This window comes from Papilio xuthus, unplaced genomic scaffold (genome assembly GCF_000836235.2).
Source record: "Papilio xuthus unplaced genomic scaffold, Pxut_1.1 DF827714.1, whole genome shotgun sequence".
Lineage (NCBI taxonomy): Eukaryota > Metazoa > Arthropoda > Insecta > Lepidoptera > Papilionidae > Papilio > Papilio xuthus.
The window spans coordinates 4,081,625-4,108,122 of NW_013530935.1; the positions used below are offsets into that span (position 1 = coordinate 4,081,625).

General features: G+C 35.9%; 1 protein-coding gene across 4 annotated transcripts; it reads left to right on the forward strand.

Annotated features, from left to right (window-relative positions):
• On the forward strand, window positions 1–25,796 carry cic (Putative transcription factor capicua). 4 transcript variants are annotated; one of them, XM_013310645.1, is made up of 30 exons: window positions 1–546; window positions 12,484–12,649; window positions 12,834–13,496; window positions 13,567–13,722; window positions 13,902–14,076; window positions 14,181–14,280; window positions 14,492–14,719; window positions 15,224–15,363; window positions 15,465–15,612; window positions 15,878–15,974; window positions 16,084–16,731; window positions 17,097–17,180; window positions 17,415–17,505; window positions 17,731–17,943; window positions 18,178–18,320; window positions 18,435–18,614; window positions 18,932–19,033; window positions 19,169–19,291; window positions 19,612–19,766; window positions 20,118–20,236; window positions 20,421–20,771; window positions 21,288–21,377; window positions 21,445–21,535; window positions 21,961–22,058; window positions 22,312–22,483; window positions 22,707–22,837; window positions 23,098–23,256; window positions 23,511–23,704; window positions 24,109–24,229; window positions 24,639–25,796. In XM_013310645.1, the coding sequence occupies exons 2-30, from the start codon at window positions 12,524–12,526 to the stop codon at window positions 24,692–24,694; spliced, it is 5,154 nt and encodes a 1,717-aa protein (XP_013166099.1). In that variant the 5' UTR covers window positions 1–546; window positions 12,484–12,523; the 3' UTR covers window positions 24,695–25,796. The 4 variants fall into 4 exon arrangements, with proteins under 4 accessions (XP_013166099.1, XP_013166101.1, XP_013166102.1 ...); XM_013310647.1 differs by having other exon boundaries at window positions 20,127–20,236; XM_013310646.1 differs by lacking the exon at window positions 1–546 and adding an exon at window positions 11,784–11,939.
• The last annotated feature ends 702 nt before the right edge of the window (window positions 25,797–26,498 follow it).

Consider the following 26,498-nt stretch of genomic DNA (forward strand, 5'->3'; position numbering starts at 1 on the left):
GGCAGCGCCGGGGAGGGACACTTAACAACACCGATTCTATTCATACATAGGAAATATTTATATATTTCTATCTCGTTTACTCGTATTGAGAAATAATCAAATGAATGGTGAACAAGCGAAATGGAAATACGTTTGAGTGGAAATTATTATGAGCCAGGCCAGGCCAGTCGCCATGTAGGATTTTTGATGTGGGTGTTGTGTCTCGGGATGTCAAACGCTTTAGTGATTATTATTTTCAAGTGAATGTTGAATTTGATGCAACTTATCATCGGAATAATCTAGTTGTGATTAATATTGATGTTTAGTGGACATATTGTCTTGTGATCGTGAACAATTTGAGTGTGGTCAAGGCAGATAATGGACTGGTGGGGGGCTGCTAAAATACTACGATAGGATAGTAACAACGTTTTACTACTCGAGAGGTGTTCGTGGTGCTAATAAAATTTCTCATCTCGCGTCGGGCGAGTCGGACTTCCATTTTGTTTTATTATGTGGTTTGATCGTTGTTTATATTGTGCATCGTGCCTGAGACAATGGAAAGTGACGGTGAGTACTGGGTAGTTAGTGTGCAGTGGGGTCGGGGTGAGATGTCTGCGCATGTAGGCCGACTACGACGGTAATCTTGCATGAGTTAATAAATTATGGTATTCGATTTTGTGCATCGTTATGTGGCGCAGCCGTCGTAGTGGCACGATGACTTCATTAGTCACAGTCGGTCCACGCGTTGCCGCCGCGCTTGTCTCAGCGACGTGGATCTGCGCGTAAAACGAGTGTAAACTGACTGATTTGAGTTAGCAGTAAAGCATGCTCATGCCGTGCCTAGCCAAATGAACGAACCTGCCAGCGGTGTCGCCCTTATCAGCTGATTCTAGTTCGAGCACTAAACCAGCAACTACTTGTCAAATGTTTATAAATAATCCAACATCCAATGCAGGTTGTTTTTGATTTGTTATGGTGCAGGTTTTTAACCTCACTATTCAGTTTTACATCAATGTTGTAATAGTAGTGATGTACAAAATCTATATAGACATTAGGTTTGTGTGGTAAAACTAAAATATACCGTTTTTAAATAAATAATTACTGAAATAACTTTGGTATGTACTGACTATATAGGTTAGGTTAGAACAATGTAACTATAAGTTTTTACGAATCAACTCATTCCAGATGTTTCGTCAACAGCATAACATTGATACCAATCTCCGGGATGAGTCTTGACAATCTGAGATATGATTTGACTAATTTTCATGGCTGACCTTGCAAAATACTTTTTCCTTTTATCCTTGTTTAATTGTCTGTTTTGTACCAAAATAGCTTGAGCACTGTATAAGTTTAAAATATCATAACCTATATTACTGAACAGTAAAGAAAAAGGCCATTAAATTCATTGTGTTTGTCTGTTTATTTATGTGATAAGATTATTTATATACATTTCTTCATTACCCGTGAAAAAATAAATATTTTTATATTATATTAAATAACACTACTAAAGAATAACAATTTTTTTATAAATAGTTTATACCAAAATAATAACACAGATTATTAAAAACTAAAATAACTTTTATTCAATTCTTACAAGGAAACTCATGGTTTAGGTTTTCTATTTCCTTGAAGAGAAAAATATTACCAAGTATACTAGTGATGCAATTATTTTCAATCAACATGCAAAATTCCAGTTGAACGAAAACACTTGTACAGTCAGCGTCATATAGATCGTCACAGACAAGATATGCAAATATATAGGTACACCAAAAGTAATCAATTATATCGGTACAACAAAAGCCCTCAAAATAATAGATACATTCACCCTGCTCAAATACATCGGTACATACAAAGCGTCAAATATATGAGTACATGCAAGATGCTCATAAATATCGTAGCAGCCACAGCGTCACAAGTAACGAAGCAGTCAAGGTGCGCAAAAATATCGGTACATTTGACAAAATTGAACTCTATCTCTATATACTTGTGATACAATTTGGAATAAACTACTTCTGTTACATTCATTTGACACTTTGTAGTAACATTATAGGTTGTCCGGAAAGTTCGTTCTGATTTTCGATATAAAGCTTACAATAGACTGTAGCTGAAGTGGATTCATTTTCGGATTTCCACCATTATCAAACGTCACAAAAATTTCTATATTGTGAATAATTTCATTTCATTGGTTGAGATAAAAACTAATTTTTAAAATTTTATCCAATAATAAAAGACGTTTTAGGTATAGAGTCGTACCAATATAATTTAAAAACATTTCCAAAAATTTAAGAGAACAGGGTTTCAATTTTCCTTATAAAGCGGCACGAACTTACTGGGCAACCCAATATTTTTCTTCTCCTGTCATAACGCTTAAATATAAAAGTTTGTCACGCCGAATATGACAGATACGTATTAACTAATATCAAATTTTGCCTTGTCACAATATATATAATACTAGTTTGGCGCAGTATTCTAGTATGTTTGCCGTAATATGTAAGTTTACCGGTTCGAATCTCAGGCTACTTTTTTTTCATTTTATCAATCAAGGGGTTATTTTTTCATAACCAGTAAAAATTTGGTAATGTAAAATTTTGCTCGACAATTTTTTTTTATAATTTTCGCTGTTGGGTAGAAAGAAATTTAAATAAAGTTAACAACAATTATGTCAGACCATCGCGGGTGAAGTGAGTGGGCGGAGCGTGGATTGTCTTAGCGGGTTTTAAGAATGGTACGCGCGGAAACTATACGTACAAGTGTTATCTACATATGTGTGCGCGCCCACGCACACTGGAATGTTTATTGCAATCGACCAAAAATTTGATGTAGTTTGGATATTGACATTCAGTTTTTTTTCTTTGTTTCTTAAATATAATCAGTATCAGTAAAAGGTAAAAGTAAAAGTGTTATTTTTACCGGTACAAGTTTAACAAACATGAGTAATAAACAAATTACATGCCAATAGCATCGCTTTATCTTCTTCATTTTTGTTTGAAATAGAAAAGTACTTTAACGGTCAAACTCATTAGTCCAAGGCATTATCAAAAAGTACCTAATAACTACGGCGATAGAGTTTAATTACATGTGCTTCGATATTAAAATTAAAAAGTTTAAATATCAAAAAAAAAAATAGTGGCTTGGGATTTGAACCGCCGACCTCACGTACCAACGGCGGCGAACGGTAAGGCCACGAGACCAAACTAGCATATATGATGACAAACTTAAATTTGATGTTGGTTTTATCTACCTAATATCTGTCATCCGCGTCGAACACTTTTAGTAAATTTTGAAAAATGGTTTGATGCAAAGTGTCAAATGAATGTAACAGAAGTAGTTTATTCCAAATTGTATCACAAGTATATAGAGATAGAGTTCAATTTTGTCAAATGTACCGATATTTTTGCGCACCTTGACTGCTTCGTTACTTATGACGCTGTGGCTGCTACGATATTTATGAGCATCTTGCATGTACTCATATATTTGACGCTTTGTATGTACCGATGTATTTGAGCAGGGTGAATGTATCTATTATTTTGAGGACTTTTGTTGTACCGATATAATTGATTACTTTTGATGTACCTATATATTTGCATATCTTGTCTGTGACGATCTATATGACGCTGACTGTACAAGTGACATATGTTTTGGATACATGTTTTTGACAGTGAAAATCCATTTGAATCAAGTTGAGGGCCTAACGGGAACAATATTTTAAGGAGTTAGGTGTATTGTAGTATGCTCGTGTTATTTGTTGTCTAAATTTCTGTTTTACACTGGGTGTATTAATTATTTTTGTTGCTATTATGTATTATAATATTTTTCTTTATATATATTTTTTTATATGTTGCACATGGCTTACTCCCAACATTAAACCCCTGAAATGGAAAAGACTGCAAGCCTATCCATTACTCTGGTAAATTGTTAGCGGCTAGTTTTTATATCGTTAACTTTTAATTCCCCGTGAGGAAGTAAATTGGTTAAATATTTAATTGTTTGCCAACTTTTATTTTATAGGTAGTTTAGCATCATATTGTTTGGTATTATACAACTGTATCTATTAACAAATTAAATGTCACTACAATCTATGTACATACAAAAGTAAATTAATCAGACCAGTTGATGGCACATAAAGTGTTAACAAATATTCTTGCTTCGAAAACCTCAAGTCAAAGCATAAATTGGTGACAAAAATGACAAAAAAAAACATAAAACTTGTCAACACATTGATTGCTATTTTTCTAAAATACATAAGGTTATCCAAACTCGCATTCCTTATGGTGAGTCAGGTTTACTGAATGACAAAACGTTATAGTTTTATTATGCGTTACAATTTTTATGACGATGTGAATACTGTTATTTATCGTTTATTGCCTTGACATTGGATTTGTATTGTTAGGCTACTATAGCATACTTTATGGTAAAAGTAATCGGTATTCTTTAAAAACAGTTTTTGTAAGAATAGGTCTAAAATTTTGTTCTAATTAAAACAAAAACCTGACTGACGGGCGCTAATGGATGAAATAGCGCCATCTATTAGATGCATTTTAAAACAATTTTTTTTTAAGATTAAACTAAACAAACTTTTTTGTCATATGTAACAATTTTAGAACATAGTGGAAAACATAAAAAATTGTAAAAATTAAGTAAGCAAAATTAACACAAGGTATGGCGAATTAGATTTGAACTCGTTTTTCACTAATTTTACATTTTATTTCTTACGTCCACTGTGTGTTTTATGCCGATGTAAAATACTCTGACATTCCGAGGAACAAGACGAATCCAATAACGTCTTACTCGCCAAATTCTTTATAAGTAGTTTACGCTCTGGGACCTATATACATAGGCACGTAAAACGTTAGTCCTTGACAATCAGATAATAAACGCGACGATAGATTTGTACCCAGGCTTTTTAAATCGACTTTGTCAGGTTGGCCTGTTTTACTTAGAACTCAAAGTAATGATTAACTTAGTATGTCTATTAATAGTATATGATTGTAGCCTAGTCATAGTCCTAGTGTGCAATTAAGCGTGTGAATAATCTGACATTTCAACAGATGTTTTCATGGAAACTAGTCGACTCTGGCAGCGTAGAATATCCCCACGCAAAATACTACTACTATTTCGTTACAATTAATACTATGAGAACTCCTAGAATTGAATTTATGTCGAAAGAGAACTGTGGGTTATTTATACGGTTATGTTGACTTCTGTACTATAAATCGAATAATATTCTTAATAATATTATAAATGCTAATGTGTGGATGGATGGCTGGATGTTTGTTAGAAGGTATTTCCAAAACAACTGCGTGATCTCGATGAAATTTGGTTTAGATGGAGATTATAGCCTTGAAAAACAATTTGGGTATTAATTATGTTTTTTTTTATTCCGATCGGTTTTGAAGAGTCGCAGGCACACAGACACCTTGTGTTAGGTAATTCAAAACGCGTAGGTGTATTTACGTTAAATTGTTCTTTTTTTCGAAGTTGTTAGAGTGATGTTGTGGTTTGTTTATATTTTTTTTGTATATGTAATGTTTGTTTCATACACATAATTATGAGTTATGGCATAACTTGCGTGGTAGAAAAATGCGACAGTGAAAATGTATTGAAAGCACGATAAGTAGGTGACCCTGCCGCACCTCAGTGAAAAACCTGAAATAGGTTATGTCTCATGTGTCTTGTGTGGGGATGGAAACAGGATTTAATTAAATTTTATTATGAAGGTTATAACAAATTTTAATGCTCATTAAAAAAAACTAGTTTGAATATTGTATTTTTCCCAATTGATATCTTGTTGAAATCGGAAATCTAGTACTCTTAGCAAGTATTTTGCTTGGGATTCAATTCGATTTGTGTTTCAAAATTTTCCCACGAAATGTGGATTTAAAAGCATAGAATCTTGCTAGTTTTTTGAACGTTTGAAATCTTAAAATTTACCGATTTTAAGGAATAACTTTAGGAAAAAATATCGATACGACGTCAAACGAACATAGGTATGTTCCAACTAAGATAAGTTCCCCAATGCTCTAGGGTTATTGGAATGATCGTTTAATACCGCAATTGACTTGTATATTTAATGTGTTATTTTAAAATGTGATGGTCACGTTACACTGTCTCTAGAACAATAAAGTTAAGCCGCATCGTTGAGCCACAGATCATCGGTGTGTCAGTGTTTGCCGGATGTTGCGTCACGCCTCTGAGCCCGCGACAACCGCTAGTAATAACATCTACCTTTGTCATATATAAAAATGTAATTAAAGTACGATTATTTTCAGTAAATGCCAGAGTTTAGCTACAGTTTCTTTAGTGTCAAGAACAAAATCTCTATATAAAACATATCGTTATGTCATTACCTTTGTCATAACAAAAACACCAATTTCTTTGAACGTGGATCTTTTCTCAGAAACTCACATTAAATCATACTTTCACTGTGACCCAAAGTGGGGTTTGGGCCTCCAATAAAAGATAATTTATACTAATACTTTAGTACTAATGTTTTTCACTACATGTACAAAGTTCATTATTCTATTTCAACGTGATCGTGATTGTTCAAACGCTCATGCAAAACATATTTTTCATCTCTTTCATTCTCCTCGAATAAAAGTAAGACTACAATATGTTTTAGTTACATATGTCGATAGTCGCAACTCGCACAATACTAAGCCGATTATAGACATAATAAAAAAGATGAGATGTTTTTAACCAACATGTTATGCGTATAGTTCTTATTTTATCAAATACACTAAGGTTATCCAATAGGTTTATTATTTGTAAGATAATTCGTAAAGGTAATATAATCAAGTCATTGTATTGTGTTGGCAGCATAGAAATATTCATGACGGTATGTAATTAATATTTTCATAGACACAGCATCAGTATGAACAATCGTATTTGTTAATTATCTTCTTACTTTCGGTTGTAATTATTAGTATAGTTTTGTGACTACATGACCATATTTTTGAGTTACATTCGTACAGCAATATCTCTGAAAATGTTGAAACTAAAGTATGCTTTATAATTCCGGAGTTTTATACATCTATCCATCCAAAGTTTCGCACTTATAATATTTACTAAGATAAGATAGAATCCATACGAACGCAGCAAACACAATTACTCCCGTATTTATCATCGTTATTCGTTATCACAAACGTCCTATGTGCATACTATTACTAAGTTTATAGCACTAACGTAGATTGTACGCTAAGTGCACCACACTTTGTGCAGTCGTTAGGACATTCTTTATGTTACAATAGCCTTTGTTGTGTATTCATAAAAACAAAGACAACAATATTTTTTTTAATATTTATCATCTAATAAGAAACTATTTTAGGTCATTTAACCAGCTACATGTTTAATCATTATACTTTATTTGTGGCACTAGGAAGTGAGTTTAGAATTCAACACTTAATAACTTTTTTAATCTCGAAATAAAGATCTATTGAAAAACAAAATCATTTATCTGTATCAAGTTATGAATGGTGACCCTACAAGTACATCGATCCTGGCCACACCAAGGCCGACCGGGAGTTTAGATCGGACATGTCTGAACATGCTTTTGTTTTTAATATTTTACATACGCTAGGGTCCAATGCCAGCTAACTTTATCTCTGATTAATTCAACGTCCTCTGCATGAAAGAGCACGTTTGTGAATCATAACTAAATGCTACTGTTTGCTTTGCCTATTTCATTCAATTTGATCTTTGTAAGTGTTACGAAATAATTCAATGTGTGTATTGTTGGAAGTATCAGCCAGTGATAAGTTGTTTAATCTATAGATTATTTAAAGGGTGGTGGTTAATCATGTTTGAAATGAAGATATGAATCCTGAAAGGAACTAAACATAGAATTGTAGTCGGCTATAACACTATTAATAATTATTTTTATTATTATTAAAAATTGTGAATTTATAAAGCAAAGTGAAATAATGTTATATGAAAAACTAAGGTAAAGAATTTTGTGTAGAAGTATTTTTTAATATTATTATTGTATTTATTTATAGACATTACTGTTACTGCGTTCATATACGAAATCTAATATCTTGAAAAATTATTCTGAAGTATACATATTTATCTATAAGTAATAGCGAAAAAGACGTAAATACCTTTAAAGATAAAATAGTGTAACCTTTCACCTGTCTTTCGTACTCGGTCGTTATCTAGTCTGTGACATATTGTTTGTACAATTGTTGTCCTGTGTCAATATTATCCTATACTATTTATAAACTGTTTACAAAGAGTGCGATAGTTACTGTATTAGACTCGTCTATAGATTTTATATTAGGTAATTAACGAGACAAAAAAGATGTGTAATTTTAGACGTAACAGATATCTTATTGCTTTTAAAGAATTTAGTATTGATGAAATAAGCAAAATTAATTAAAAATAAATTGATATATTTTGCCTGATTGCTATGACCGTGGAGGAAAGAATGTTCAAAGTTAGTCATCCGTTCAAGCCACGGATATTAGGACGGACATACATAGACACATAACAATAGACATAGCCCTTCTATTACTAAAAAAAATCAATTATTATGCCGTTTTGAATGAGTCATGCATTTTTTGATGTCGATATGTAAGTTGAGAAGTGTAATAGATGGAAAATTTATACGGCAATATTTATGACAGCGTAGTACCTTTCTGCCCTTTTCCCATGTTTGGGTTTTACTAGTTTTATACTCTTCCATTATGTCTCCTGAGGAGCTGTATGTTGTTCATTTAACTCTATATTATTTTTACACACACACACACTCACATTTTTTATACAATCCAACCACACTTTCTTCTACTAGTCTTTCTTCTTGTATTGTGCTAATTTGAATTATTAACATTATGTATTAATTGACGATTCAATGTAATTTATTGCCTATTGCAATACCAAGAAGCGATAAACTTAATGTTGTCTTATCAGACATTATTTCAAAGAAGACATTGCTTGACTTCTGAGATTCCATCTGGAATGATCTGCGAGGACCATATGACATCACTTTCTATAATTGATCCATCCGAAAAGAAACATCTCTTAAGAGACCCCGTAATTGATGTAACTCTTTTTTTTTGTTTTGAATTTATCATTATTCAGACAAAATGAAGCGTTGCTTTTGAATTGCTTTTTTTCTAGTGATAAGATAGTATAAATAGCTTAAGACCTATATATTGTTTTTATTATTTCAATGTTATGTCTCTGGAAATGTTTAATATATCGTAAGTAAGCTACTTGTAAGATTTACTAACACTGGGATTATATAGTTATGTTTTTAATTCTAAAATCATAATCCATAGTCAATAAAGTCGGTAATCAACAGAATTGTATGATCTGTCTACCCTTGAGTTGAGTCTTGAGTTGCAGCCGCGAATATATGTAACTAATTTCGACTACACGACGAAGTCTCTTAAGATATGTAACTCTTGTTATTGGGTGGATCGATTGAGTTATCCATTTTTACGCTTGATAAACTACAAAAGTGATACTTCCTCTGTCAACTAATACTATAAAGAGGTAAAAATTGATTGTTTGTGATTGATTCGAAAAATTCTTTTCACTATTGAGATGCTATATTATCCCCAGGTGACATGGGCTATCAAAATATGTAGGTTTATATTGCTGGATTTTTCAAATTCCGCGCGTAAGAAGTCGCGGGCACCTGCTCGTATTGGATAAAAGACTACTCTCGGTCACTATATGACACAAACTCGTAGATAGATGCATTGTGTTGGAACAGCTTTAGGTCTTTATTACTCACCGACCGTTTTCCTCTACTTTTTATTATATCTCGGTTCGTTCGAAGCGGAACGGGTTTTGACTTACGTAGGCATTAAGAGGAACGATATTACGCAATGGTTAATAATAAAGTAAATTGGATAAATACTATGTGTATTTATATATTTTAAATTAACAATTACAGGGTATTAGTGCCTTTTTCTTTAAATACTTAAAAAAAATATTTTTTTTAGACCAATGAGATTCCACAGAACACTTTTGGCTTTGTTTGCTTTTTTTAGAAATGATAAATAATCCATATTACTTGTACTTGGAATAATCCGTACCTTTGCCTCCATTTTTATTATCTCTAAGAACTTTCATATTTTTCAACACAATACTATACGAAAAAAAAAGTTTTTTATTACACATTGATTTCGTTATCAACGGATCAAAAAGAAAGTATAATCAGATAACATATCGCCAATTATCTCGCAACTCTATTGGGTTTGAACATCGAGTACACTCCACGGCTTGTCGTATTCGTAGAGTGTACTTACCCCTACTACTATGGCTTTGAATGTATGAATTGAAAATCCCAATGCAACTGCCTATACAATTATAAAAACTTCCAACCATTACGAAGTACTTCCGTGAGGCGCGCCTGTGTTCGCGTACTTTTTTATATTCGAACGAGCAATTTATAAGCCTTTTCAGATTCGTACATTGATTTTATGCTCGCTAAAAGTAATTGTATTATTTAGCTTTTGAGTTTTTAATAAAATAATTGGTTGAATAAGTTCTTCCGCACTCTATCGGATATATCAAGGGTTCGTGGAGTTATTGTATACATACATGAATGTAAATTTTTTTACTCCTTTTATAGAAATTGTGCAGATGTGAAATTTGACACGGTTAATGTAATAAAGTGCATAAAGCTGTTTTTAAATTATGGAATTTCGACCAGTTAGCGGTCATTAACTTAAATTATTTACTTCACATTTAGTTTGATTTATGAAATACAATAAAGTACAGGATATAGGGAAAAAGGTATCTGTTCCAAAATTAAATTTATCCTTAAATTATTATTTGTTGTTATTTTTTATCAGAAAAGCTTTATAGGATTCAAACTGAACTGAACTGATTAAATCTCGGACGCCATACGTCAGGTGGTGCGGCAGGTTGACTTCCCGCCACAAATATTTCGTTTCATCATGTAATCAGAGATTGTCAACCTTTTCTAAAAATCGATCACATTTTGGACAATTTGTTATTGAGCGTTTAGACTATCGAGGCGGTTGTTTAAAATCACATTGTCGTCCCTCTCTATCAGTTTGAAAAAAACAGAGACATCGATATGTGTCAATACAAGTGATTGGCTGTGGAACTTTGTGGTTAGTGTATTCCTGTTTTTTGGAATCAACGTAAAGGAATGAAGTCGTAGGTTCTGGACTAAAGGAAGAGCTGGATGGTGTTTTTTTGTAAATTAAAGAGAAATTATTTAAACAAATTTCGTTTACTTACGTTCTTTAAATATCTCTTGTATGATATTAAAACAATTAAGTAAAGTGCAATTCTGGTTCCAGGTTGACGATCCCTGTCTTATACTTTAAGTTTATCGCATGAGTTAAATTTTGCCATACCACGGCTTCTGTGCATTGACTTGTTTCCGCTCGTTACTTTTTTTATTATTCTTAACAAAAAACAAATTATAGGGTATATTTTTTACGATAAATAAAACATCCCACTATGGGTATTAAAAAGTATTTCACATTGGAATCAAACAGTTAAAATACCATACTTTGACAACATTTCAATGATGTTTTAACATAGATTAGTCAACCTTTTGAATGCTTGTTAATACGATTCTTATGAAAACTCATTCTCCACGCGAACCAAATGCTCGAATGCTTGAAATATCGTCAGTGTTCCTATGTTTCTGAGGTAAACTAGTAAGTGAAATTTATCTGTGTGTGTGAGAGTGTGTGTGTGTGTTTTGTATATCAGTTGAATTAATTACACATACTCCTATTACATATTTTGTCTATATCAATTGGCATTTATCGATTAACGTCATTATATATGTTTATTGGCGAGATAACGGACGTTTTATTAGTTGATTTCTCGTTACGTGCGGATCGACTGGTGTAAAATTGCTTTCAGTATGTCTCATTATATAAAACTGGAATCTGTCGCTAGTTTAACGCCTGGATAAAAATTTGTTGCCTGCATTATGAAATTGTGTCATTATATTTGTTGTAAAGGAGGTAAATATTGTTTGTTTTTTATTACATAAGCTTTGATTCTAATTTAGAGATCGCTATCACTGTTTTATTCTTATTCCAACTAATTAGGTGCTATATGAGTGCAAAAAATAACTTTGAAAACCCGAAATTAATTTTTAATATGTCTTAAATACCCACTATTTTTATTATCTAGCACTTATAAAATATTATAAGTTGGTTTATGGTTGTTTTAAATGAGCGGCTGTGTGAGGAAATAATATATATTTTAATTAGTAAACTAAATATAGAAGAATGAATGCAATCTACATTTAGCATATGTGTGGACGATTCACTTTGTGTAGCCTCTATCATAACATTATTGTATGTGGAGGGTACAAACACGACCGCGTTGCTTTCCTCAAAGTTAAGTAATCTGAAGCCACTAGAGGGAGTGAAAATCGCTTTTTTAAGGTTTTTTTTCTTTTGTTATAGGACTAATTCGTATTATGTTATTTAGAAAGTTTTGCAAAACGGACGGATTGAATGTATTATGTACGGTATGTATATGTTGATTTGTTTATTTCAGGTGATGGACAATGAGTGATGCGCGGTAGCGGCTGGCGGTGATGCAGCGCACGCACGCGGGCGGCGCCCCCCCGCCGCATTCACACGCCCCGCCCCTCACACACGCACACCCACACTACCGGGCGCACGCGCAGGCGCACCCTCTCTATGCGGACATCGATGATCAGGTGATGAAGAAATTACTAGTTATACCTTTTCCAACTCATCCGTTTACATTTCTAAGTAGACCCTAAAAATCCTATCAATTTTTAATTATTAAACATCAATATCAAAACTAAGCACAAAATTAATTCATGTTATAAGATACGAGATGGAAAGAAATATTTTAATCCTATTTTTTCTTTATTTCAGATTCCAGCTTCGGTGATCAGTAGTGTGGGAACGGTCAGTTTATCTCAATCAACAACAAATCCAACCCCAAACATCACAATGGCCAACCCGACTAACCCTGGCACTGCTAGTAGCACTAGCAACGGCCAAGCTTCGGCACAACAAACTACAACAGCGCCAGTGCCGAGGAACCTGCCAAAGAAGCGCAAATTCGATCCATCAGAGTTCGAGGATATTGATCGGAATTGCGTATCCAATATCGTGTCGGCTCCCAGTTACACTACGCCGGTGTTGCCCTCTCCGATCGTGAAACAATCGCCACCGCCGTCCGAATTGAAATCGTACACAATGTACCCAAATATAGATTTATCAGAGTGGCGCGATCACAGGGTGTTGGCAAAGCAACGCGGTCTATACGTCCCGGGTGTTATCCGGCAGGCGGAAGGTTGTAAAGTGATCGTAGAACTAGACGGGCAAGAGAACGAGCCAGTTGAGTATTGTGATGTGTTCGGTGCGAACAAATACGATGTGATAAGTGATGCCAGTCCGCAGCTCAGCCACTTACAGATTGGCTCTGCGTGCGTGGTCCGGACCGCGGACCACAGTAGGGAGAGTGTTCAGAACATATTTATAGAAGGTTTCGTGTTTGAAGTGCACAATTCGCCTATTAGGATTCGTGTCAGGGTGAGTGTTTAAATATAATTTTGATTTTAATTCGGCGATTTAAATGTTACTACAATTTTTTCCTTCCTAGGTATCTGATGGCGAGGAGTGTAAAGACACGGTAGAGGTGAAGCGTGCAGACATACGGCTGCTGCAGCCGCCGTGGGCCGATGAGCTGGAGGACGCGGACTGCAATGCCGCTGCCATTTACCCACAGATGCTGCGAGCACACCATCCTCCATCACAGGTAGGGACTTAACAGAAGACAGCGGATTGTCCTACTCTTTCTTTTCCTTTATTTCTCTTGTGCCTTCAAAGTGGACTTAGATACCGGCAGAAGTCATTTATGTGGTTTAAAAAAGGTTGCAAGTCATTTGACAACGACAATTGCTCATTTGTGTTATTAAGCAAATCCCTCTCACACAGATCTGCGGTAACCACTTTTACACATCGTCTCCGATGGCGGGCGTGGTGGCAGGCGGAGGGTTAGCCAACGGCACTATGGACGAGCTCCGCAAGCGCGCCTTCGACGACTACGGCGAGAGTGACGATGATCTCAGGAAAGAGGACATTATGTTCCCCACTGACGCTTCACATATGGGTATGTTTTATACTTAAAATTCCTAATAATGCGATTGATATTGCCCAATCATGAGTTGTCTTTACGATTGAGTAAAGATTGTAAGGTTTTTTTTTATTGTCCAGAGTGTAACAACAGCAAGCGCAGCAGCCTGCAAAGCCGAGGCAGTACATCCAGTCTGCTCGAGCGCAGTCTCACGCCACGATCTCAACCACCCACTCCTAGGTCAGTAAAAAATTAGTCTTAACATCTATCTTGTACCTGAAATACCTACCTACCTTTTATCGATGGAAACGGAAAAGTGGACGCACGGAAAGGGAATATTTCCCCTTACTATTCTTAGAAGGAAAGGTGGAGAACTAAAATCTATATCTCTAGCTTGCAAAATGTCAAAGGCGTGTTTGATTATAACCGTACTATTTTAATGTAATGTCAGATCTCAAGCGGCCACCCCGCACAAGTACAAGAAGGGCGACGTGGTATCGACTCCGACGGGCATACGTAAGAAGTTCAACGGCAAGCAATGGCGGCGGCTGTGCTCGAAGGACGGCTGCACGAAGGAGAGCCAGCGCCGCGGCTTCTGCTCCAGACATCTCTCGCTGCGCGGCGTCGCGCGCTCCTCCAACACGCCGCTCGCGCACTCCTCGCACACCCCGCACCAGAGGTATAGCTTTCCAATCTAAATGTTATAAACTATGAATATACTGCACATTTTACTCTAAAACTCCTGAATTTAAAAGTATAAAATGTCGCGAAAAAATCTTACATATTAAAGTGTTAGATATCCATATTTTTTTTTATCTCACTTCACTCATGAATTATAAAATTACACATTGAAAATGGTAACAAAATAACAATGGCCGTCATGTATAAATTTGTTTTATCATTTTAACTACATCTTTCTGTCTCAGTCAACATGGAATAAAAGAAATGGTTATTAGCCTATGCGCTATTCCAGGCCAATCTAACCCTATTTCAAATGACATCCTGATTCGTTCAGTCTTTCTGTAGCCATGTGATAACAAACATTCATCCATACAATAATTGAGATTGAATAAATTTTCACAGGCTTAAGAATTATTTTAACACGTTCCATACCACCGACTCATCCGATCACTAATATAAACATGTTAGCGGCATTCAATGTGTTAATTTTTTGTTATTCCAGGAGTAGCAGTAAATCCCTGTCGTCGAGCGGCACGTGTGTGGAAGGAGACGAGACCTCGCGTGAGTCGGACACCACTCCGCCGCACTACCGTGTTGCTGGACGCTTCGACCCCGACGAGACAGAGGCGGCCAACATGCTCGGTAATACATCCGACAAGCCCTATTTTTTATTTAAATATTAGTGTTTAAAAATCTGAGTGGGATAGAGAGATGCTGATGATGAATTTGATTGTGTGTTGTAGTGTCTCTGGGTAGCTCGAGGTCTGGCAGTCCCGGTGCGTCACCGGTGGGAGGTTCATCACCGGCGCTGCGCAGCAACGTGTTTGTACCCATCTCCTCGCCTCAGCCGCCGCACGCGCCAGCACCGGCCTCGTATCACAGCCTTATCAGGTATACAGGGATTTGAAAATGTAAAGCAAAAATAACTATTTCATTTTCGTCATAACAAGGAAACGCACTTTAATAGAGAGAAGAGAATAACAAGTTATTTTTGTCTACAAGCATGCCTGAAATGAAAGCATGACCTTAGAAATCACCCTCCACCTGCGATTTAATTTTTTAGCCCTGACCACTAACTTGTCTGAATAATGGAAACAGTGATTATAATTTTGATGTTAAGAGAAATTTAGTTAAAATCTATGTTATTAATTTCCAGGCCAGAGCTAGTACGGCCGGGTAGAGTGAGTTCTCCTGTGAGCAGTGTTGCCACCAGTGTGATCAGGGTGTCACCCGCACCTACCTATCATTATCAGGTAAAAAAATATATTTATTTACTAAAATCTCCGTTGTAATCTCTGTTTTGTCAAAGATAATGATGGCGATGAAGGTATTTTTATACATTGATTTTTTGTTTGTTTCTAGGTGGAAAACCGAAATGGTCCCTCTACCCTTCAGTCAAATAATCTTATCCAGTCCAGTGTTATCGGAATCCAAACAGGACTCAATATTCAAAACGTTCAAACAAGTCTAAACGCACCAGCCACACTACAGTCCAGTTTGAATCTACAACCGAACATGTCTCTCAATTTAAATGCGAATTCCATACGAAATGCAAAAATGGATGACGTACCGCACAATTTAGTCGTACATAGAAACATACCGACGTCAAACGGCATTGATTTAGAACATAATTTGTATCGTGCTCAACCATTACATATACGAAATGGATTATATGAAGCGTATAGAAGAGACGATGACCCATCTTCGATGAATAATCATGAAAATTTTGTGAATAAACGAGTCTCGGAATACGAGGAGGATGATCATTCCGTACCTCAGACCGAATGTAAAATAAGCCGAGGTATTTGTGAGCCCCGGCCTCTAGAACTGTCCGAGGCTCGAGTGTTTGAAGACAAGCGTATAGTGAAGCCCGCACCGCTACAGGCGCGACCTCTCTCTATGATTGATGCAGACTGCAAAGATCCAATAAAACGACTTTACGTCATTCCACCTAATTCACTGGAAAAGAAACTCGTTTTGATAAAAAAGGAACCCTCGGAGACAATTAAAGTGAGTCATAGTGTATTTGGTTTATAATAATATTATAAAGAGAGGTTTGTTTTTTTGTTTGCAATTAACACACCCAGAAAGTACTGAACCGAACGTACCGTAGAAATTCTTTTATTGTTATGAAGCTACACTATCTACGCCTGACATGGTTTATATTTGTTACCAGATTTTCGTTATGCTGCGCTGACGAAGTCGCGTGCATCTGCTAGTTTAAAAAAATGCTTATAAAAATAATTAATATTAAAATTAGAAAAGTTTTAACATAATGTGATAATTGTCTACAAATTGTCGTTGAAAAAAGTGATAACACAGCAAATATATTACAGATTTATTTTTAATTAAATAATATAACACTTCCTTTTCAGTTGGAGCCGAAAACTCACCAGTTGTTGCAAATGAGCAACAGTGAAGTGGAGACCGAGCCAAGAGTTATCGACAACGGAGACCATGTAAGTAAATACACTAGTTATTTATCTCGGTATTATTCGACACACCCTTCGTTGTTACTTTATTAAGGCTTGATGTTAGCCTATAAACAAAAAAAATACTCTGCCATCTATTGTAAAAACATTTATTAAAGCAGTTGGGAAACTGTAACTAGATAGCTTATGCAACTGATTTTTTTTATTAACATAGGCCCAAATTGTGGTTTAAATGTAAACTCGTTTGATATCTTCTTTCAGATGAACAATGTGGGCAACAGCGCTGTGATAGTGCATCCCAGTCAACTGCTGCCAGTACTGCCGCCGCCCACCTCACACACCGCCATTATTGGTATGTTACTACGATTATGACAAGCGCAGACACGTTAGTGGAAATCCCAGTCCCGCTAGTGGAAACAGGGTCTTATTACTACACATAATGTCGGCATCACGGTTCAGCGGGTCTCGATGAATAGATGAAGAACATAGTCTAGAAGAACGCATAGGTTACTTTTACTATACTGCGCGGACGTAGTCGCGGGTGAGAGCTAGTTTAACTATAAATGTATTGTTGCAGTGTCAACAAGCGGTGTGTCGGGCGGCGTGTTCCCCTGGCAGTCGCTGGTGCCGCTGCTGAAGGCGGCCTCGCCCCCGCCCGCGCCCGCGCCCGCCTCCCCGCGCACGCCCCGCACGCCCCACACCCCGCACACGCCCCACACCCCGCGCACACCACACACCCCGCACACGCCACACCTCAAGTCAGAGGAGCAGATCAAGGCGGAGAGTAATGGTATGATTACATTTTTTATAGTTGGTTTCTGAGACCAAAATCCATGTATAAAACATATGTTCACTCTCGGTATCTTTGATAAAATAGAGATGACAATGTGTTTATGCAGGGATTTTTGTCTCGGAAACCAACGATTAGTATAAGAAATCTAATTTACAAGGGTCTCCCTTAATATGTAGAGTCTTTGAGTGCGAGAGTAAAATATAGTATATTGAATTTTTATTCATAATACAGAAACCGTGACTTCAATGTGCGCGGACGAGGACGACGAGGTTTTCGAATGTGAAGACTCTGGTTCTGGCGGCGGCGAGGATGCTTCCAAACGACGCACTCAGAGTCTCTCCTCACTAAACCAGAACTCCTCGGGCCCTGAAAAGGTAAAGAGACTAAGTATACATTACAAAAGTAATTTTTTTTTTATGTTAGTCCTTCGAGTCGGATCTATAATCACTTCTATACTTGATTCTAATTAAAATTACCTTTAATTACAGAAGGAACGTCGTATCCGGCGACCAATGAACGCTTTTATGATATTCTCGAAGCGTCATAGACAAATGGTGCACCAGAGACATCCCAACCAAGACAATCGTACTGTCAGCAAGATCCTTGGAGAGTGGTGGTACTCTCTTAAGCCTGAGGAGAAACAAAAATATAATGAACTCGCTAGTGAGGTAAGAAAATAATTGTATACAATGATAAATTAAATTGAAAGAAAGTATAAAATTGAAGATAAATCGTTTCAGTCAAAAAATTCCTCAAAGATATATAGCGTCCTGGATAAGACTTGATTTTAATCTATTTTTCAATAGAAAATAATCAAGTTTTAGAATTTATATTTATTTAAAGGTGTGAATTAGTATTATTTTATTTAAATTTGTATTGGTTTAGACACACTTTACAGTCTTTTTTTATATCGACGGTTTATATAATAGAGCCACGTTATAAATTGTTCCAAGTATCTATTTTAAAATTATAAATTATATTTTAGGTGAAAGAAGCACATTTCAAAGCACACCCGGAGTGGAAATGGTGTAACAAGGATAGACGAAAGTCATCAAGTAGCAGAGATCCCACGGGTTCTATGCCACAGGTGAGTTAATTTTCACACGCGGACATTTGCACAGTTTTTTTGTATATATATCATATTGATTCAAAACCAAAAAAAATGCTTGATAGAACATTTTGCGCGTGAGCTGAATTTTTTTCTTTTATATTGTATTTCCAGAGTCCTCGAACACCATCGGATGCAGCAAGCAGCGGTGTGGCCACCAGTGTAGCAGATGTCCCGCAAAATGTTCCCGTCTACAATCACGTCTGCTCACCCCAGCTCAGTGATGACGATCAGATGGTAATTCTATCAAAAACTGATTATATTGCATATTCTAACTGCACAAAGGAACTTAATTTACCGGGGAAAGATACTTTAGTCATTAATTTTTTTTTTACAAAGATTTTGATGACCTTTCTAATATATTAAATAATATAAACAACAATAATACAAACAAATAAACAGTATTATTTGAGTGTACAATTTATCATAGCTTTATGCAATTCAACTTGTAGAAATATTAAACGATTATTTAATTAAATATAATCTTGATATTCTATTCTTAACAATATTTGAATTTTGTTAGTATCAAAAATTCATCAAGTTTTTTAATCTTCCAGATGGGTCAAACGATGTCAGAAGAGGTACCAGCTCAGCATGAGATCGAGTTGAAATGCGGTGAGAAGGTGACGGATTCTGACTCCGAGGGTATGGACACGCGGGACTATGTGCCGCAAATGGACCACACTAGACGACCTAAGCCTATTAAAGCCAGGTAATAAGAATAACATGTTATTTATTTTATTAACGGTCCGTATCTATCAGCGGAACATTAATATAAAAATTGGCAACTCTCTAAACTGAAAAATCTGAAATTGGATGGATACCATTTGTATTGATATTTCTTTTAAACAAAGTAAAAAAAAACGTGCAACTGATGTTTTACGCTAATATGACTAAGAACTTTACTATTATACAGTTTCATTAAACTTTTTCTAGATAAAAAAAAATCCAATCTAGTTTTCGATTATTTTTAATCATATATATTTTTATTGATTAGTGAAATATAAATAATACACATAAAATGGTGCACAAAGTCTTGTCTACTGTAACTAATAGTAAACAGTATCCTCAGGGCGGGTTCGTCAGACAACCTTCTGGGTGGGATAACAGCCTCCAGTCCGGGCGGCTCCAAAGTCTTCCAGCCCACTGGTGGGGCTTTCAAGTCCACGCATGTTGATACAGGTTAGTTTACGATTGTTGATTTAAAAGAAGCTAACGTTAGATTTAAAAATGACGTACGTTATATTTCACTCAAGAAATTAAAAAAATAATTAGTAATGTTTTTAAGATAGTTCCTAAAGTATTCACAATATAAAATGAAAAAAATAAATGTTATGTGAATTAATAATAATTTTTTCATTCACAGGAGATAACCATAGACAATGGACGGCGTTCACAACCATCAACAAAACAAGTTTGGCGAACCAAGTGCCAAGTTCACCGCAAGTGCAAACTATGACCAGTACACAGAACTTGACCAACAGCGTGCAAGGCATCTCTCTCAACACGCCCAATCTATCCACACAAGTAGCACTGGATAATGCCATAGCTTCAATAATGAACTCGCCCACATCGACTAGTGGTGTGCAAGTCATATCCAGTGGGATATCGATACCGAATCAATCGATGAGCCAAACTCCAACATCGACAGCACTAAGCAATGCGCTGCTAAAGAGTGTTACTCTAGTGAAGAGGAATATAGGTGATAATGCAACTGGTTAGTGATATGTTTCGTCTCAATTAATTCTATGTAATTGTATAAATTACTACGGTGCAATACCACGACCACATAGAACACAGGCGTCAAATGAACGCAATTCCGCGTACAGTCTAATCTCTTTTGATCCTATTGCCCTGTCTACCCTTTTTTGTAAGGAGGGGCAGGTGGATTTGGCAGAGAAGGGGATGCATAGCAATAGGTAATATCTATTACTGTGTGAGTGAGAAGGTGCATCCATTCCTCTGTTGATTAAAGTTAGGCAACGCACCTGAAAATGCTATCTCTATCATCTATCGACAACTTTTACCTACCTATTTTGGCGAATTTAAGTGATCGCTTGCTCGTTTTGCCATCTTTCACGATAAAAAATATGGCAAATTTCTCTTGTACTTACCAAGTAGGTAGTTAGTTCAAGCATGTTTTGTGATAGACTTAATTATTTATCTCCTTTCTCATTTTGATCTTGTGTATGTAAGAATGGTATTGTTTAAGATGAAAGTGTTCTATGCACAGCTGGACCTATAACACTGTCCGTGGACGCATCCGGCAACCTCTTCACATACGTGCAGTTGCAGAGGTTGTACGTCCCGTCCTTCGAAGCCGGTCAGTACATAGCCCGACACTTTATATACATAAATATATTATATACTTATATACTATTAATTTACAGAAGTTGATCCTAACAAGAATCAACATCAGAACGTGCAAAGCGGTGGCCAGTCTGTTATTGTATCACAAAGTAATCATACGGCGCCGAAAACGTGAGTATTTTATATGACGTCATAATTTAATATCGCACGCCAAAAGTAGCATTCACATGTGTTTAGAATTATTAGTAAACTAGCTGTCGCACGCGACTTTGTCTGCGCGGGAATAACAAAAACATAACTAGTAACTCATGTGTTCTTCCACACCATGTTTTATATGTACGCCAAATTTTATAGCGATCTGTTCAGCCGTTCTACGGCTACCTTCAAAGAAACAAACATACATACATACATACATACATACATTCATACATACATACATCCATCCATCCATCCATCCATCCATCCATCCAACCATCCATCCATCCATCCATGGATGGCATCCATCATATTTAAACTTATAATATTAATACAAAGTAAGATAGTAAGATGTTCTAGCATTGGTTAGGTGAATATAATAAGTAGTATTCTTTTTTTAGTCAATGGGAGAATCCCGTGGAAGAGGCACGTCCCTTCCCCCTGGCCCCGACGCCCGCGCAGCTCGGCAGAGCGCCCCTACAGAAGAGACTTAGTCGGGGTAATTATGTTTTTTTTTTATTTGAGAAAATTGCTTACAGCAATCAGAATGGTTTACCCCAAGCAGCAAATTATAAAACAAAAAGTAGAAGCTGCTTAGTACGTCACCTTTGAAAGTTATTATGACGACCAAACCAATAGCTTCAGAGTGGAAGCCTTATAAAATGTACAAAATTATTCACAATGTCCAACGGTTACTACAACTGAATGTTATCGGTCACTTTAACGTCGTTATAACCAGTTTTAACTTGTAGGAACATCCACGAGTTCGACAGGTAACGAGACGCCATGTCGCAACGAGGTACAAACTACACACGAGAGTGCGGACTCGGAGCCGCTGCAGTCTCCCAAGATGGCCGACAACTTGCCCAGTCCTTCGCTCAAGAAGAGTCTGTTCAAAAAGGGCAACGAAGATGGAAGGGACAAGTAAGTAATGTTATATTGTAATTACGTATTATGAAATTACTAATAAGTACTGTATTACATATGTTACAACTTCCGATTCACTAAACGCAAATATTGTATATAACCATAGTGTTTTTCTCTGTTTTCAAAAAATAAGAGAGACGACATAAGTTTTAGAATAGTGGAAATTCAGTTACGCTGTTATAAAATCGTGTGAAGTTTGCTACAAGTGGTACATTTCCAGGGTGCTGGAGACGGTGAACTTTGAACAGAAGTTCAGTACGCTGCCGCAGTTCAAGCCAGAAGCATGCAGTCCCGGCGCCATGGTGGTGCCCCGCAGTCCACACTTTTTGCGGAAGAAGCATAACAAACTCGGTATATTAATTAAAAAATAGCTAATAATAAGCCCGCATCTACTACTTTCCCGTCAAAATCGGTCCGTTCTGGAAATTACCCGGAAGAAATGCGGCCTTGCAGGCAGACAGACAAAAAAATTAACAATTAGTTTTCGCTTATCAGCTACGCAAATATATCTTATGTAAGAAATATTATTTTTTACACTACATACAAACACTCCAATTTTATTAATATGTATTATATGTAAAGATTATTATTGTATATCGTATAACTTTTAGAGGATGACAGTGGCGGAGTGACCCCGGCACACCTGGAGGCGGAGGTGCTGAGCGGCGGCGGCATGCCCACGCCGCACTCCTTCGGCACCCCGCACACCACCACCAAGCTCGTCGGCAACACGTTCTTCGGACCCGACTTTAATCTCGACAACTTTAGAGGTTAGAACGTCTATAAGATTTCAAATATAGAATTATAAGTTTAAATCTTCCTTAAGTTAGACTTTTAAACTACAGTCCAATTATAACAATAATTTATTATATAATGTACGGAAACTTTACTTAGTATTGTATGTACATTTACCTTGCATGGTCAACTATAAATATAAGCACTTATATATAGAATTTTAAGAACTAAGGTTTCTCGAACCGTTAGTTTGTCGAAAGTTTTAGAATAAAAATGAATACTGTTTTAGCGACGACGGAGCACGGTGGCGAGGAGATGTCCCCGCACACGCCGTGCAGTGCGAGCGGCGGCGCGGGGGGCGGGGCGGGCGCGCGCGCTGAGGCCGGACACCGCCGCGTGCTGGAGCAGCGCCGACACCTCGTCCTCAAGCTCTTCCAGGAGCACGGCATGTTCCCCACTACGCAGGCCACCTCCAACTTCCAGGTATAAACACCTAAATTATGTGCATCTAACAAAATACCAACTGCCTCGATCAGCGTTTATTATCACTGAATCTACAAGATTCTCTTTACGTAGTCGTAAAACACCTGATAATTATATCAATGGGAGAACGACTAATGCGATTTTTGCCATTTATTGGCTGCTTTTTTGCACCATCGAGCCGTACAATAGTTTTCAGATATCTTGGCGGTTTTTAAATTCGCACGAGTTGCTGCGCATAACACGAATTTATGTACGGCGATGCGTAGCGGAATACGGGCGGAGAGCACTGCACAACGCGCCATAGACCATGAGCCGCGAAGATATTTAAAAGAATATAACATCTTTTAATATGATTAATTATTTATTATGCGCTCTTTCATGTATAAATTGGTGTGTGTTTGCAGACAACGCACATGGACATATTCCCTACGAAGATGTCGCTGCAGCTGAAGATCCGCGAGGTGCGCCAGAAGCTGATGGCGCAGTCCAACCTCACGCCGCACTCAGAGCTCAACACGCCAACTAGTCAGTCACTATTTATTATCTTATGTTCGAATGTATGGATGTTGTTAGAAGGTATCTCCAGAACAGCTCAACAGATTTCGATGAAATTTGACACAAACGTAGAACATAGCCTAGAAGAACTAATAGACTATTAAGTTTTTTTTTAATTCCGCGTTAATGGTGTCGCGGGCGACAGCTAATACGTTTATGAAAGTGATGTATGCTAGTTTTAACCTAAGGCAGTGCAGTATTGCTATTATTTTAAAAATAACCATAAGACAGTAAGTGTGCTTGTTGTAAGTTGTGCTACAATTTTGGCTTCAACGCAAGACTACAACTTTATAAACAAACTTTAGGTAATTTTGTTTAACGTTTGAAATGAAGGTGTAAAAAAACAGATTAGAAATAATAAATCTGCTATGTATTTCAGATGTGAATTCTCCGATAGTATCCGCAGCGCTGCAGCCCACATCCACTGCCAGTTAGCGATGCGGTCACACATATGTTCTTCTTTATAAATGACAAACAAACTCTGATTGAATTCTAACTTGTAAAACCAGATTTTATCAAATATTTATAACAGCTGATTTGATAAGCAATCGCTATAAGATCATTTGGATTACTAAATTGTATTGAAAATTTAATGTCAGTGATCCAGGTACTAATTGAAAATGGAGTTAAATATAAATTTTAAATTAAATTGAAGCTAATCGTTGGTTTCCGAGACCAAAATCTTCGTTTAAAATTTATTGTTATCTGTGTTTTGTCAAAGATGATGATATGTTTTAAATATAAATTTTTGTCTCGGAACCCCACTATAAGTTAGTTCTATATAGAAAATGTCTTTGAAAATTCTTTACACATTGACACTTAAAAATAATTCTGGTTCCTGCCATTCCAAATGAAATTCGTTTTTATTGCTATTAGCGTTTTCGGTGGATAATTCGTTAATTTTAATCACTGGTATTGAATAATAAAAAAAAAATAAGTTCAGATTTGTTCAGAGTTATTTTGTTAAAACTTTGGAAATATGCGTATTATGTACGAAAAATTATGTTTTAGGTTAAATTTTAAAAATTATCAATCTGTTACTTTATGCCTATTATATGTACTACTTACATGTTTTTAAGGCATTTGTACATTCATGAGCTTAAACATTATAAAATTAATTGTATATAATCTGATATTTTGTTGTGAAAATGTTTCACGTACGTGTTGAACAGCAATATTTGTAATAGAACACTAATTTCTTATTCGTATTTGCACAGAATTTATTATAACTCTTTAATAGATGATAAAATTATGTACTTTATCATCAGGAATATAAAAGTACTATGTATATTTGTGGGAGATCTACAGATTTGTGTGTGTGTGTGATGATTTTTTGACAGTTCTGAAATTTTCTATATCCCACATTTATTTTAACTGATTAAAAGTAATACAGTTATTATTGGACTTAAATCATCGTAATATTCATAAAACATAACTCTAGATGGATGTATCTCTAACCCTGAGTTTCTGAAACCAAAAGCTTCTTTTAAAACATGTTGTTATTTCTATTTTGTCAAGAATGAAAGGGACAACGATATGTTTTAAATGGAGTATTTGGTGTCAGAAACTCACGGTAAATCAGCTTAACTGATTTCAATGAAATTTGAAACAGATTACTACTAATCTTTTTTTTTACTCCACGCGTACCAAGTTATAGCTTTGGATATTACAGACCTGTCAAATATCGTTATAAAAATGCAAAAATGATGAGTAATGTGTGAATTGCATTTAAATGAATTCGGTTTAATGTCGTCATTAACCATTAATATAAGATGAAAAAAAACGACAAAAATGAAATAAAAAATTGTACAATATAAGTGGAACTATTTGCAAGTGGGGGTCTATCGTGACATTAATGTTTAGAATAACCCACATTTTTATTATAAGGGCAATTATTTTTAATTTTAATAGGTTAGTTGAAATCAATATAGATACAGACCCATATTTTTTTTTCACAAACATGTAATCAAGAATAATATATTCTAAGAGCAATGTTTTAAATATTTCCAACGTAATCAAAATAATGTTTTTAATGAAAATTTCTAACTTCATAATCCTCAGGCAAGTTGACTGCAATTTTGATAATTAACATTTCCTATTTGTATGGATGTATCCAAAAGTGGATAACAAAAATTATTTCTCAATATGTCCTTTCAAACAACGGATATACTTTAAATTTAATTGTTTAGTGCGTTTCGAATAAGAACTTGCATGTCCATGACAATTATTTTGTCAAAAA